The 14,458-nt window shown below is 35.7% G+C and overlaps 1 protein-coding gene across 1 annotated transcript in view; it reads left to right on the top strand.

Moving 5' to 3' along the window:
- SH3YL1 (SH3 and SYLF domain containing 1) overlaps positions 1-14,458 on the top strand; it is a 41,820-nt gene that overhangs the window by 7,509 nt on the left and 19,853 nt on the right. The window contains exons 2-9 of the mRNA XM_085217950.1: positions 2,735-2,845; positions 3,806-3,919; positions 4,363-4,427; positions 7,208-7,320; positions 9,378-9,506; positions 10,433-10,577; positions 11,356-11,425; positions 12,125-12,181. Of these exons, the coding sequence (XP_085074076.1) occupies positions 2,735-2,845; positions 3,806-3,919; positions 4,363-4,427; positions 7,208-7,320; positions 9,378-9,506; positions 10,433-10,577; positions 11,356-11,425; positions 12,125-12,181 (804 nt within the window). The remainder of the gene's footprint in view (positions 1-2,734; positions 2,846-3,805; positions 3,920-4,362; positions 4,428-7,207; positions 7,321-9,377; positions 9,507-10,432; positions 10,578-11,355; positions 11,426-12,124; positions 12,182-14,458) is intronic.

The following is a 14,458-nucleotide window of genomic DNA, read 5'->3' as shown; positions in this document are numbered from 1 at the left end:
TGAAGTTCAGCTTCAGATAGTCTTCAATTAAATAATAACTAATAGTAACTCCTATATGAACACGAACACTTTTTTTCTGGTAACCAAAGAATCTCTCTGAAGCAATTCTGAATCTGAAACTGTGTGGAAAACTGGAAGTGATTTTTTTCTTCTTTTTTAAACTTTCATTTGCAGACTTTTAGATCTGAGGACATCCTGTTTCTTGACAATGGAGATGCACGGGGGAGGATTAAAGAGAAATATTTCTCTTCTACTATGTTTGAAATATGAGTGTGTTTTTATTTTTCCCCTCCATAGAACTAACAAGAAACAGACTGGAGATGTTCCTACAAAATCTAAGGTTGGCCTTAGAAAGAAATAAAGTGACAGAGTGAATGTGTATAAAGAACTGTAAAGGGAGCAAAGAAGTTATTTTTATTTCTCTACAGTCAAAAAGCTAGATGTTGCTTGCTTTTGCTTCATCAGGTTTTTCTTTTCCAGATATCAGTGCACACACGTTAGTGTCATAAAGTCTTGATGACTTTGCTAAGAGTCCTACATGGCCATACATGCAACTGTCCATTTTACCACTGTTAAAATGAAGCATGTCTTCCATTTAATTTTTGTTGTTGAAGAAGATTAAAATACCATGAAAAGTGCATCTTGTGAAGACTAAGTAAAGTCAAAATACTCCACATGCAGAAGTGTTGACCTGTTTATGCAAATGGACATGCACTGTATTGCAACATTACTTATGAATTATAACTTACAGTATGCAAAAATTGTTATTTTTGATTTCATAGGAGGAATGGTGGTGTAATATGCTTTTCGTGGCTGACTCAGTGTTTTCTCTCTACAAAATCAAAAATCCTGTTTTTCTCTTACAATGTGCTTGTACTATTTCACCTCTGCCCTTGAAATTGTAATGTCAGGTGCAAACAGCAGAAGTAATGGAGACATTTGCTTTAATCTAGTTTGTTGATCTACCAAAAGCAATTATCCTTTTACATTTTGCTGGGGCTGAGCTGCACTCTCTTGCTGTGGTCAGTACAGCCGGTTCCAGCCAGGTGAGCCAGGGAAGACGCAGTCGTGCTCAACTGCAAACATAGGCATAGGATTTCAGTGCCATAGCATCCTGAAAGAACTGCACGTGCCTATTGCTTTTTTCTGAAAGTCCTAGATTCTTAGAGCTTAGACCTTCACTTTGTATCCCTTCACAAATGAGGACTACACCATTGTCCTAACTTTCTGAACACAAACAGAAGGGATTAGAAGACAGGATTTGCATGTCTTCCATCTGCTATCACAGTGCAGGATAGTCTGTTGCATTCCATGCATCTGTTTCCCTATGTTCCCAGAGAGTGCTATTTTTGCACAGCGTTGTGGTGATTTCTGTCCCTTAAAACTCAATTTTCACCCAAATCAGGTGTTGCTACAAGGTTTTGCAGAGCAAGTTACTTCAGAATCTCAGCTGTCAAAATCTCTTGTTTTGAGGGTCTCTTTACTTGCTTGGATAATGTACTGGAGCATGGGTTGCCTGGGCTGCACTGAATAAAGAAGAATTGCCTTGGGCCACATATAAAATATATAGTTAATATGTGTAAGTAACAAAATTTTTATGTATGTATATTAAAATATTAAAAAAAAAGGAGCGCAACAAACCCGTAAGACTAGTGAAATATTTGACCTTGATTTTGTGAAACTAATGCATCAGTCTGGTTCAATGGAAATGGTTGCAATTCTTTGTGTGTTTGAAGGCATTTGTCTGAGGTTTTTGATGAAACTTTACTCTTCCAGTACTTCATCCTTGAAAACAGTTGCTCACAGATGTATGTATGACCAAGACACAATGACATGAATAAAGCGTGATTGTGAACCAAGGGATGTTTTTCTGTGGTAAAAGAGGGCTTATAAAAGCCTAGTAAAGTGACGTAATCAAATTTTTGAGTTGAATGTCTGATTGCAACTCTGTGCATTCCATTTGAAAACTTGCAGGGAACATATTGATGTCGACTGAAAATGGAACTACAGATACACAAAGAAAGTGGATTTTTTTTTTCGGCAATCTCAAAGCCTATTCTCAATTTGTCCCCACATGGCTAGAACAGTGGAAGCACTATTTAAAAACATATCACAAAACTAAATAAAAACATATTGCAAATAATTTAATTATTATTTTATTATTATCATAGTAGATGTGTAATTCGTATTTTAGTCAGGAAAGACTGCCAACTTGCCACTGATGTTTCACTTAATAGGAGCACACTTGTTTTCCAGGTTTCACTGACTTAATCTCAAAATTTAGTCTTTTTACCTCCATAGCTTTGAGTGGGAATGTTGCCCAGAGTGAGAGGGTGAGTGAATGTTGGGGAATACCAACTGAAAAAAACTAGGTCACTGTTGACTGCAAGTTGCTTTTCTACAGAGTTGTTTAATTTTCTTTTTTATTCCTTTTTAATTGAAGAACAGTGGAATTTTGTTGGGCTATTCTAGCGAGTTCTTTTCAGAGATGAAACATGAGACTAGCTGGATCTTTGGTCCAACACTACATGCATATATTACTAGAAAACCTTGTTGCTGATAAACTTGCAGATGGTGTGTGTTGATACCTCCAGACGGCAAAGCGCTTCAACAGAAAGTAGATTGCTAGAGGAAGTCTTCTGGTCTGAAATGGTCCAAATTTCCCATAGAGTTATACTGGTTTATTTTTGTGCTGTCCCAGACTGATAATAGTTATTTGTTTTGTGTTTTACAGTGAATAACCCTATACCTTCCAACTTGAAGTCAGAAGCTAAAAAGGCAGCTAAAATATTACGAGAATTTACAGAAATAACTTCCAGAAATGGACCTGATAAAATCATACCTCGTGAGTAAAGGAAATGTTATGATTCAACTAAAACCTCCAGTTCTCCCCTCTGTTAAAATCCATCTCTTTATTTCTGCCCTCCGTTTTCACTGAGCGTTAACTCAGAAAGGAGTGGAGAATTGGACTGTTGTAAGTTCTCTGAATTTTGGAAGTAAAGGTGTTCAGTTTGCTGGGTTATAGGCAGACATTGCTTTCTGAGTGAAATCTTTTGCATGTTTATAGACACGGGGAGGCTATCTGCACAGGAAGGCCCCTCTCTGGGCTGTAATGTCTCTCATTCACCATGTGAATGCCCATTTGTAAGGAGAACTTTGAAGTAGCTGTAGATTTTGAATATCTTTGTTTATTGGAATTACCTAGATAAAATAAGTTGAATGAAAGAGATCAGGGTATGTTTATACCTTGATAATGGTTAAACACTTTTACATGCTTCTGTCCTCCTTATTTTTGCAATTGTAATTCTCTGTTTAGCCTAGGTATTGCTAGTTGTGGCTTTGAATTTATATCTATTATGTTCCAGAAGGTCTGTAATAAGACTTTCAGGATGATGACATTTTACTTGACAAAAACACTGTCTAATGATATAAACTGATTAGGCTGATGAGTGTCACTGTGATTTAAATTCAGACTTCACCCCTCCAAAAATCGGTAGTCACGAATGTCAGCTGTTTACTGCCTCATTGTCTTACTAAGGGTCCTCACACACAGTATTCATGGCAATAAGCAAGCTAATTCTGTGTGAGCTAACCAGAATAACTAGAACAGTTGTGGAAGTGTAGATCAGTGCACCTAGCTTTGTAGTTGACTATGGAGTGGAGGTGTCATTATTAGTTCAGTTTTCTTTAAGCTTTTGCTTTAATTATTTGACTTCTATGTGTTCAAAATTGTTAAATGCAGAATTTATTTTCCCTTTCCCTTGAACTCTGACAAGGTTTTGAATAAATAATTTTGCTGTTTCAGCCCATGTGATAGCTAAAGCCAAAGGCCTTGCAGTTTTGTCTGTTATCAAAGCTGGATTTTTGGTGACTGCTCGAGGTGGAAGTGGAATTGTATTAGCTCGTCTTCCTAATGGCAGTAAGTAGATGTTTTCCTTTTGTACTTCATGTGACAATTAAAAGCTTTAAAATATACACACATACACGCATGTATGCATATGAAAATGTTTAGAAAGCTGTTTTCAGAATTTTATACCTGCTTTTTACTGAATGTTCTCGGTATCTTTGTAGAAAAGGATGAAATATAAAAACATATAGTTTGAAAGTCATTAGGAAAATGAATTATATCTGGTAATGGACAGCTGTATGCCAAGTAATTTGTAACATAGAGATTTGTTTAAATGAGGATTTGTGTGTCTTGGATTCTTTTTACTGGGATGAACTAGTGTCTTTATATGATTGCATTCTAGTTGTTATGAAGACAGTTTTAAGTAGTTGTGAGTGATTTGGAACTGCAATAATTAGATGTGCATTTCTTGTGATCTGTGGTAATGCTTTTGTAATTTTTGTTTTGTTTGACAGCCTGGTCTGCTCCTTCTGCAATAGGAATTGCTGGTGTTGGTGGTGGATTTGAAATTGGAATTGAGGTATAATTTTGCATCTGAAGTACTTGTTGATTACTTTTTTTTTTTTTTTTCCTGAGCAATTAAATGCATTGAAAAAGATGTAAATGCTGGTGAGATAGTGAGATCTGTTTTTCAGAGAAGACGAAAAAAAAAAGCCACTTTTTTAAAGTTCACTTATGCAATCCAAACAGAATGTGGAGTTTTAATCCTATTAATCTAATTGTTTGGAGAGATTTAAATGAAAATAAGTGATTTAATAGCTATTTCATTGATTTCTAAGAGAAGACAGAAATCTTCCCTCATGGTGAAAAGTTGAGTCAGAGTTCATATGTAAGACAGAATTAACTAGAAGTATACTATATTTAATAGTTTATCAAATGTTTTGTTAAGGAGCACAATGACTCCATCTAGCAATAAACAGTGAAAGTAACTAAAGGTATAGAATGCCACTGTACTTCATGCATTCCTTATTCAAACTGTGATTCTTGACTTCAACCTTCAGTGTGAAAGCGCCAAAACTGATGGTACTTACTCTGGAAGCTTGCTACAGAAAATAAAAGATTTTCCATCCAGGAGAAACAGTTAAATGAGGAACTTTCAGCACATCCAAGGAGAAGTCCTGTTGATCTGAATGATCATCCACTGCTGCTGCTTTTGTCTTACAGCTTCTTCACCATTTGTTGCCATGTCTTCCTCTTTCCTGCCCTGCTTTCTAGTCCCATCCTTCCATTTTTTTGTTTAGCTTCTCTTCCACTGATTCCTAAATAAAATCAAATGTACAGTGTGCTGCCACCAGGATCTTTTGCTATGAGAATTCTGCTCTTCTGAAGAAAAGCTGCAAAACTGATCTGGATGTAGACTGAGCCCCCAGTGTGTCCTACAGTTATCCCTCTCATGTCAACTAGTCACCTGGTACTCAAGTAATGAGTAACTGATAAGTATCTTTTTGTATCCTCATAGTTCAGTATGTGATCTCAGATGTTATTACTCTGCACTTTTTAAAAGATGCTGTGAATACAAAATTAATTTTTGCAAGGGTTTTTCTTTGTTTTTCTTGACTACAAGTTTAGAACACATTGCAAAATATTGTTTGATGTGCCCCAGGAGGTTTTTATTTTGTATCTTTTCCTTTAGTGACAGTGAAACAGACTCATTAGGTGTCTTGATTAATCTGTGAAAGTTTTCCTGTAATCATCTCCATGTGGTATATTAGATAATATAACCATTTACTTCTGATATTTACTAAAATGATTGAAATACACAAGATATTTCCAGGAGAATATGTTTTGTTTTGTTTTTTTTCTGAGCGTTATGCATTCTGAGCATTAATGAAATTGTAGTTAACATAGTCGTTTATACTTATGGGTGGTTTTTAACATTAAGAAGTAAATCACAGATTTCTCTAGTCATGATATTAGCATAATGGTTTTCCATGTGAAAATGCTTCGTACTTCAAATTGAAAATCTGTTTTAAAATTCTTGAAATGTTTTCCTTAGAAGTCTTCCTCACAATTCATTTAGCTTTAGCTATGAATTCGTCCTCTTCATGGGTTAAAAGATATGGCAGCATCCCTGAATTGTGTTCTCTCTACATCACTGGATGATGAAAAAACTGCTAATGTCAGACCTTTTGTATGGGATGGGGTGGAGGTTATGAGAGGTTAATAACAAAGGCCTCTCTTACACTGTGTTTAATACTCATGGCTAGCACTGTTTTGCAAATAATCTGATATTTCCTCTTGTATTTCCTGCTGTCACTGTTTGGAATTTGGGGTAAGTTGAAAAAAGTCAACAACGTAACAGTCTACTTTATTGAACTCTGAAACAGTCTGCTGTACTGGCTTTAACATCAGATTCACCTATCTTTTTTTTTTTAATTCCTGTGTGTTTGACAATACCATGATCATTACAGAAAAAGACTTGAAAGACTTTTTTTTTCTCTTAAAAGAAATATAGGATCGTTCTATTGAAACTTACGAAGAGAGCTTTAGTTTTACAGTACTGATGGCAAAAAGCATCTACTGGGTTGTAGTTGAAGTTCTTCTATCTCTGCATTTTGTATCATAACCCTGATGGTGTTTAAAAAACACTCATATTTTTTTCTTAAATTTTACATTTGTGTCTTTCAAAAATACCTTCTCTCTCCAACTATTTCCCTCAATAGTTTCTTGAAGAAACTGGCTACATCTCATAAGTTGAAGTCTTACAGAATCCCGATTTTCTGTCAAGAAAATACAGTTTTGTCGATTATAGGAAAAGCAGTATCCTTCCTGTTGTTCTGTTGTTTTTTTTGTATTATTCTTTGACAGACAAACAAGTAATTTTTGTTTACTATCTTTTCTTGCTGTTACCATTAATTGCTATGGATTTTCTTAATCTGATGCCTCTTCAATTCTGAAAATGCCTTCGAAACTGCTTGCAAAGGCTTTATAAAATTAAAAATTGTTAATTAGGAAATTTTGCATCAAATTAGTGTTTCTATTATAATAATTGTGTTTATTGCATTGAGTAAAAAACTGTGTAACAGGATTTTTAGCTTCCAAACATCTTGTACAAAAAGAATTAATTTCATTCAGAAAACTATTCCAAAAGGATTATTTGCAAGAATGGAAGTAATAATCTGAGAGGATGACAGATTCTAGATTGAATTAAAACCTTGATGCGTTTGGAGCTAGTTTTTCATATGGGGGAGGAAATTTCTTCTATGCTACTGCCTACTTTCCCACCAAACAGATTTTGTTCCCATGCAGTTCAGACTTTCTTCTTAAAAAGCATAGTACTTTTGTTTGATGTTTTTATAGGTTTCAGACTTAGTAATAATATTGAATCATGAACGAGCAGTAGAAGCTTTTGCCAAAGGAGGGAATCTTACACTTGGAGGAAATCTTACTGTGGCAATTGGACCTCTGGGGAGGTGAGAGTAAAATCTTTTTGTAATATGGATGATATTTAAATATGGAAGATATTTTTTTCTTACGCTACATAAGCATTTGCATGGATTTCTCTAATATCTTAGAAAACAATCTTTGCAAACCTGTACGTTGACTGGACCTTATTGTTTCTGTAGTGTTATATAGTGCTATAATGTTTTAGTTACTTGTTGCTTTATCTTTTTTTTTTTTTTTTTTTTCCATGATAAAGGCATCTATTGGTGGAAGGAAGGTTTACTCTTGTTTTTTAAGGCATTGCTTGATTGGGCTCAATAAAGAGCAAATGCACTATAGCAAACTATTATTTTCACTTATCTATGGGCCTGTGCTTTGTTACCAGAGATCTGCCTGGTAATAAGTAAAAGAAATACACCAAGTAATTACTTTTAAAGCTCAAGTGATTAAGCCACCCTACATGAAGGATGAGTTGATACGATCACAGAATAATTTAATTTGGAAGGGACCTCTAGAGATCTCTATTGCAGCCTCCTGCTCAAAGCAAGGTTTATTATGACTGCAGATCAGGTTGCTCATGCCTTTATTCCAAATGGATCATGAAAACCTCTGCTTAGCCTCTCTGGGCAATATGTTCCACAACTCAGTGAAAAGTTATGTCCCTCCACCATGCACCACTTGAAGAGCCTGGCATCATATTCTTAATTACCTTAATTGGAAGGCTGCTGATAGGTCCCCTCCTAAGACTTCTCTATGTCCCTCCTTATACCTTTGTTTTTATGATGAAAGTTTTGCTGATGTTTTGTCATCTCTTCTAACAAAATAAAAGGATGATGCTTGTTCGTCTGATGAGATAAATACGTGGACCAAGGGAGGGCAGTGAATGTCATCTGTTGCAGGGTGTTTGGTTATACTGTCCTGCAAACAAAGGGATGGACATAGAGTGTACAGAGAAAAGTTACATCAGGAAACCTCATGAAATTAAACAAGACTCACCTTGTGTAGGTGAATCCTTAGTAGATGGGGCCTGCCAGACTGAGCAGCCAACCTACTGGTATCCTAGTAGACAGCAGGCTTAGTCAGCAGTGCAAGATGTCTAACAACATAGGGAGCTGCATCAACAGAATTGTAATCAAGATAAAGAAAGTGATTACTCCCCTTCAATTGGTTGTTCATAGCTTGTGCCTAGAATATCCAATTTTAGCCCAACAGTGCAAGAAAGATGTCTAACCTTGAGTGCTTCCAATGAAGAAATATTAAGATGGCAAGAGACATGGAGAATGTGAACTGTGAGATTAGGAAAGCTTGGTATATTTAACCTGGAGGAGAGAAGCCTTTGGGACACCTAGCTGCAGCCTTCTAAGAGGTTGTCTTACCAACAGGGGAATTACCAAGAAGACTATCTTTCTCCTCTTTACTGAGGTGCATAGCAGAATAATGAAAGATGATATTGTCTAACTGAAGCAAGAAAGGTTCTAACTGGATATGAGGGGGGAAAAAAGGTCTGTAAGAGTGATTGAGCACAAAAACAGTTGCCCAGGGTGTATGTGGAGTCTTTAAAAACTGGCTATACAAGACCCAGAGTAAACTGATCTTAATTTGATGTTATACTTGCTTTGAGCGGAAAGTTGGACCGTATAACTACCTGAAGTGTCTTCAAACCTAAAATGCTCTGTGATTTTGTGTCAGTCAGACTTTGTAATCTTATTGTTCTATTGAAGTCTGATAAGACCTTACTTAAAATATTTTGTGCTGCTTTGGGCATCATAAAATCAAGGAATGATCATCTAGTTTCAACTCCCCTGCTATGTGCAGGGTCACTAACCACCAGATCAGGCTGCCCAGAGCCACATCCAGACTGGCCTTGAATGCCTCCAGGGATGGGGCGTCCACAACCTCCTTGGGCAACCTGTTCCAGTGTGTCACCACCCTCTGTGTGAAAAACTTCCTCCTAATATCTAACCTAAAGCTCCTCTGCCTTAGTTTGAAACCATTCCCCTTTGTTCTATCACTATCCACCCTCGCAAACAGCCGTTATGTTCTGAAGGCACATTGAAGACTATGAAGTATTTTTTTTTCTTTCCAGAAATTTAGAAGGGGATGTTGCACTGAGAAGCTCTGCTGCTGTGTATACATATTGCAAATCTCGAGGACTGTTTGCAGGTGTATCTCTGGAAGGAACCTGTTTAATTGAAAGGAAAGAAACCAATCGCAAGTAAGTTCTCTCTGAATCTAGAGGATTCAATAAAGTAATAGTGATGCAATGAAATGGGATAAGTTCAATTGTAAAAAAAGAATTTGTTGTGAGACTGTTCCGTGCTGAATTCAGGGTTTCTTCAATTTAGATGAGAGGTACTTGTCTAAGTACACATTTAGAAGCTAAATGTTAAGAGACTCAGTATTTTAGAATATAGTTATAGAGATATTTACTGTATAATAAGAAATATCCTTTAAAGTCACTTGAAACAAACCAGCTAAACAAAAAAAAAGTATGTTTTAGATATCACTTAATTTGAGAGAACAATTTTTGAAGTGCTACTTCTGATGTGCAGCTTATTAAATTTAAAGTACTTAAAGTGCATCTGAGTAGGAGGAAATATTTGAAATGCTTTCACTATGTTGCAGATCCTAAAATGTCAACCAAATAATTTCAAGAATTAAGATACAGTAGCTGTGAGATGTCTATTGCATTGTATGTTCTATATTTATAAAAACTTTAATTCTGCTTATATGAGCAAGACTACTATGATTTTTAATGACAGCATATCAGTTACTTCCAGCTATCTCCTGTCATAAAATTGCCATTCCAGTGCATCATTAAGGAATTTATTAAAACATTTTGTAGAATTAATGTGTATTTCTTTAGTCTGTTGTGTGATTGGCTTTCAGATGGTCTGGCTGATCATGCTATGTGACCAGTAACAAAATATAACTGGTGAAGAACATTTTGAAATAAAGTGGTGGTAGGCATCCAAGTTGGTTGCAGTTATTCATCATTCAAAATTTTTCACTAGTTATGCCGCTTTAAAATAGCTGGTCAGTAGGAGAAGTCTGGAGAGGAAACACTTTCACAAGCTGGACGTATCTAGACATTGAAATATAATGGCGATCAAATACCTGACATCTTTTCTTTGATATCAGGTTTTATGGGCAAGATATACGTGCTAGTGCCATCCTGTTGGGTGATGTTCCTTTTCCTGCTCAAGCAGAAGATCTTTATGAAACTCTAGCATCCTTCACTGAAGTATATGAAAATGAAGAGCAAAGAAATAATCCAGGAAAAGCTGTAAGGGAATAAGGAAGGTTTTGTGCAACTCCTTCTCACAGATTTTTTTCTCTTTGTAAACTGTTTGCAGACAAGGGTAATGGCAATCTTGGTGTTGTGGCATTCACAAGATCTCTGTTGGATGCATATAAATGTAACACATAGCCGACAATTCACAGAATCATCACAGAATCATAGAATGGTTTGGGTAGAAAGGGACTTTAAAGACCATCTGGTTCCAACTACCCTGATATGGGCAGGGACACCTTCCTATGTGTAATGTGTCCATTCAAATAGACTTTTATGTGTTCCAGTGCAGTGGTGGGCTTTTCTGGACAAGATTGTTGTTGGTTTGGCTTTGTGTCATCTAGAAGAACAATATATAGCTGCCTTTTTAGAACAGCACATAATCAAATCTGGAGATGATGTTGAAGTTTCTTCAAGCTATTCATAATCGAGTAAATAAATGGGCATACTAGGTTTGATGTTAATAATCTTCATATTTTTCTACTTTTTGTCTTCCATTCAGTCATATTTAAAATAATACTGAGAACTATGGAAGATTATTTATTCAGCTGTTATACTGATATGTAATCATTTAGTGTCATCTTTTTAAAACCCACAGTGAATTTCTCTGTAGTCATGTGTATGTCACTAGTTCTTTAGTGTACTTCTTGTGTTAATACAATTTCTCTGGAGATGAAAATTTTCAGTGTAACTTTGCATACTTTTAGACTGTGAAGTTAAAATCTATTTCCAGTTTGATAAAACTTGTTTTAAAAAAATGTGTACATCTTAGGTAAATGACCCACCTGGAAGACCATCAAGACCCGAACCGCATAAACCTTCTGTTAGGCCAACACCACCAGGTTAGAAAATATTTTGATAATGATTAATTTATCTCTTTATAGAAGTAGAAAGTTAAGACTAATTAAAGTTGTGAAGTTATTGTAAAAGTAAATGTCTATATAATAATGTTTTTTATATTCATTCCAAGTGCCATGAGCAATGAAGAGTAAAGAGTTTTTTGTTTCTTTGTGTTATATTAACAAATTTTTCTCTGTGACGTATTTTCCATAGAAGTAATATTTGTTTAGTTAGAAAAGCAAGTAATCGTTCGAAGAAAGCATGCTTATTTATTAGATGGATAGAAGGCCCATGGCTCAGTGATGTTTCTTAAGTAAAAAGTTCTGATACTAACAGAAACCGTTAGTCCTGCTTCTAGAAACTACTGGTTTCTAAAATATTAGTTCTCCTTTAGGTTGTCATGACTTTAAGTAAGCAGTTCTCACAGTTGAGTGGGGAAAGTTTTAACTCTGTTAACATTTTGTCTACCAATACATTCACACTGAATACAAGTTAGTATGCAGTTTCTCTTGCTAACTTGATTTATTCCAGTGATGTAAGACAGGATTTAAGACAGAGCCCTTATTTCTTTCTCCTGTACCGCTCCATAGATAACTGCAGTCATTTTGGAACTGTTGAACGTGTATTAGAAAACAAGTGTATGAAGTATAACAATGTATGTTGATATATCGTATAAGTTGCTGCTTAAATTTATCTTTCAGCTAAAAAGAACTCAAACAAGCTTTATCCAGAGCTTCCAAGTGATTATGCCTCTCTGAGTAAGTACTGAGCTTACACATTTTATTAAGCAGTATGAAAGTATTGAAAGTACTTTGGAAGACATTATCAACATTTGCCCATTTCTTTATTGTCCATGAGTTAAAATGATATTTCACTGTATATGCGCTCCTGAAAATATTTCATTAATGTGTATCTTATTCCTTGGCTGTATGTTCCAACAGAAATAAGTCTTACAGCAAAAGCTATTTTGTTTTACTCAATGACCTTGAAAAATACACTGAAAACAACAAAGCTATTTTACATTGCCACCTAACTGAAGTGAAGAAGAAAGCTGATCTAACAAGCTTGTGCCCAACCTCTTATGTAAGGTAGTATAACTCCAGTTTTAATTAAGGAGCACTTCCACAGATCGTATCTGATTATGCTTGCATAAGCATAATTTCTCTTGCAGTTATAGTCCTTGAGGTTTTTGTGAGATATCTCTGCATTATGCCAAAGATCTATTAGTTGTTCACTGTTATGTTTTAGCCCTCTTAACTTTGAAGCAGGAGCAGTCTGAGCTCTAACAGAGAATCTTACTCTGTAGTATTTGCGGTGTAACTCTTGTGGGGCCCATCAACTGGAAACTTGTGATTCATTAGGGAAAATGTTATGACTGAACTAGTAATCTTCATGGAGCTGCCATAGTGGTCTCTCCCATCAAAAATCCCATCTTTCACGAAGCAAAGACTGCTATTTGAAAGTCAATGAGGCAAATTGCTTGATACAATGTACTGTCCTGTTGATAAGTTAATGTTTTTGTGGTTTTGGCTGGGATAAAAACCAAGGCTGAGACATTCTATGTGACATGTATGTGTGTGTATGGATATGTACATGTCTTCACATATTTCATACACCAATAGAAAATAAAGTGAAATGATTTCCTTTTTACTTAATCAAACTTGATAACTGATCACAGAAGAGTCTGATTCAGGTAGAGTGTTGTCATTTAACACAGTACTTATCCTGTCTTGTCTGAATGCCAAAATCTTGATTGTATTTTTAGTCTCTCAATTCATGCAATTACAGATTTTCACTAAAAATGAGATCAATTATGTGTTATTGTCTTCATAATCTTCCCTGTTATCTTTTCTCCATACCTGCTTTTGGGGTATGTATGTGTTGATGGGACCAACGTAGCAGGAACTTAGGCTGAGCCATCAATTTATTTCTGCAAATTCCTAACGTCTTTCTGAGAAGAAAAATTTTCTGTCATGCTGTAAAGCTTTTCCTGGGAAAAAAATGATGTTTTTCCCAGGAAAGGAATACTCAGCAGCTGTCATCCAGAAAGAAAAAAAAAAATTGGTCTTCTGGCCAATTAAAATTTGCAGGTCTTCATAAAACCCTGACCAACTGAGAAGTTTCTCCAGCAATAGCGAAAAAGCTCAAACATACATTTGCTACATTAAAGGGAGTGTTCTATTCAACACAAGTGAGAAGGTAAAAATCTTCTATAGCTCATAGTTGATGAGTTTACAGATGACTTGAAATCAAAATGTAGACTGAGTCAGTCTGTTACCGAGGATTCCTACGAATTTCTAAAAATTCACAAAGCTATCTCTAAAGAGCATAAGAGGAAGTAGAATTTTCTGTAAAAAGCACTTTCTTCAAGAAATATCTTATGGTAAATTTCATTTTTCTTACAAGCTAGATGTGGCATATTTTGTGTTGTATTGCAGGTTCTAATTTCTTTGGAAACAGTTCGAGTGGTATCTGAATCTACAAAGTATTGTTTATGTTTCTATAGGCTATAAAGGATTGTTCTTATTACAGGGCTAAAACAAGGAAGAAGTCAGTTCTCCTCTGTCTGTTAATACCAAAGCCTTAAATGCATAGAATTATAGAATGTTTTTGGGTTGGAAGGGACCCTAAGGGTCATCAAGTTCCAACCCCCTGCCACAGGCAGGGCCACCAATCTCCAGATCTGGTACAAATGCACATTGATGGGAGTCTGGAAAAGAGTTGCAGTCCCTTTTCCTACAGAAATACAGGGTGTGTTTATGCTGTGTGATGGGGTAAAAGCCTCCTTAAAGCCATAGCTCCTGTCAGTAATCTGTTTCTTCCTGTTTATAGTCCAGATGATTTTAATAGTGCTGCCTAGCAGATCTTGTACTATACAGACTTCATTGGAGGATCAGTGGCTGCAATGGATGTTCCACAGCGATCTGAAAAAACACTTAACATTTCTTGCATCTTTATAATTGCATTTAAAAAAATAATACACTTGTTAGACGGCTAATGGAAGAATGCATGGAACTAATCTTTAGGAAGCTTCA

Source organism: Meleagris gallopavo, chromosome 2 (assembly GCF_905368555.1).
Source record: "Meleagris gallopavo chromosome 2, MGAL_WU_HG_1.1, whole genome shotgun sequence".
NCBI classification, from domain to species: domain Eukaryota; kingdom Metazoa; phylum Chordata; class Aves; order Galliformes; family Phasianidae; genus Meleagris; species Meleagris gallopavo.
This window is presented reverse-complemented; position numbering and strand designations above follow the sequence as displayed.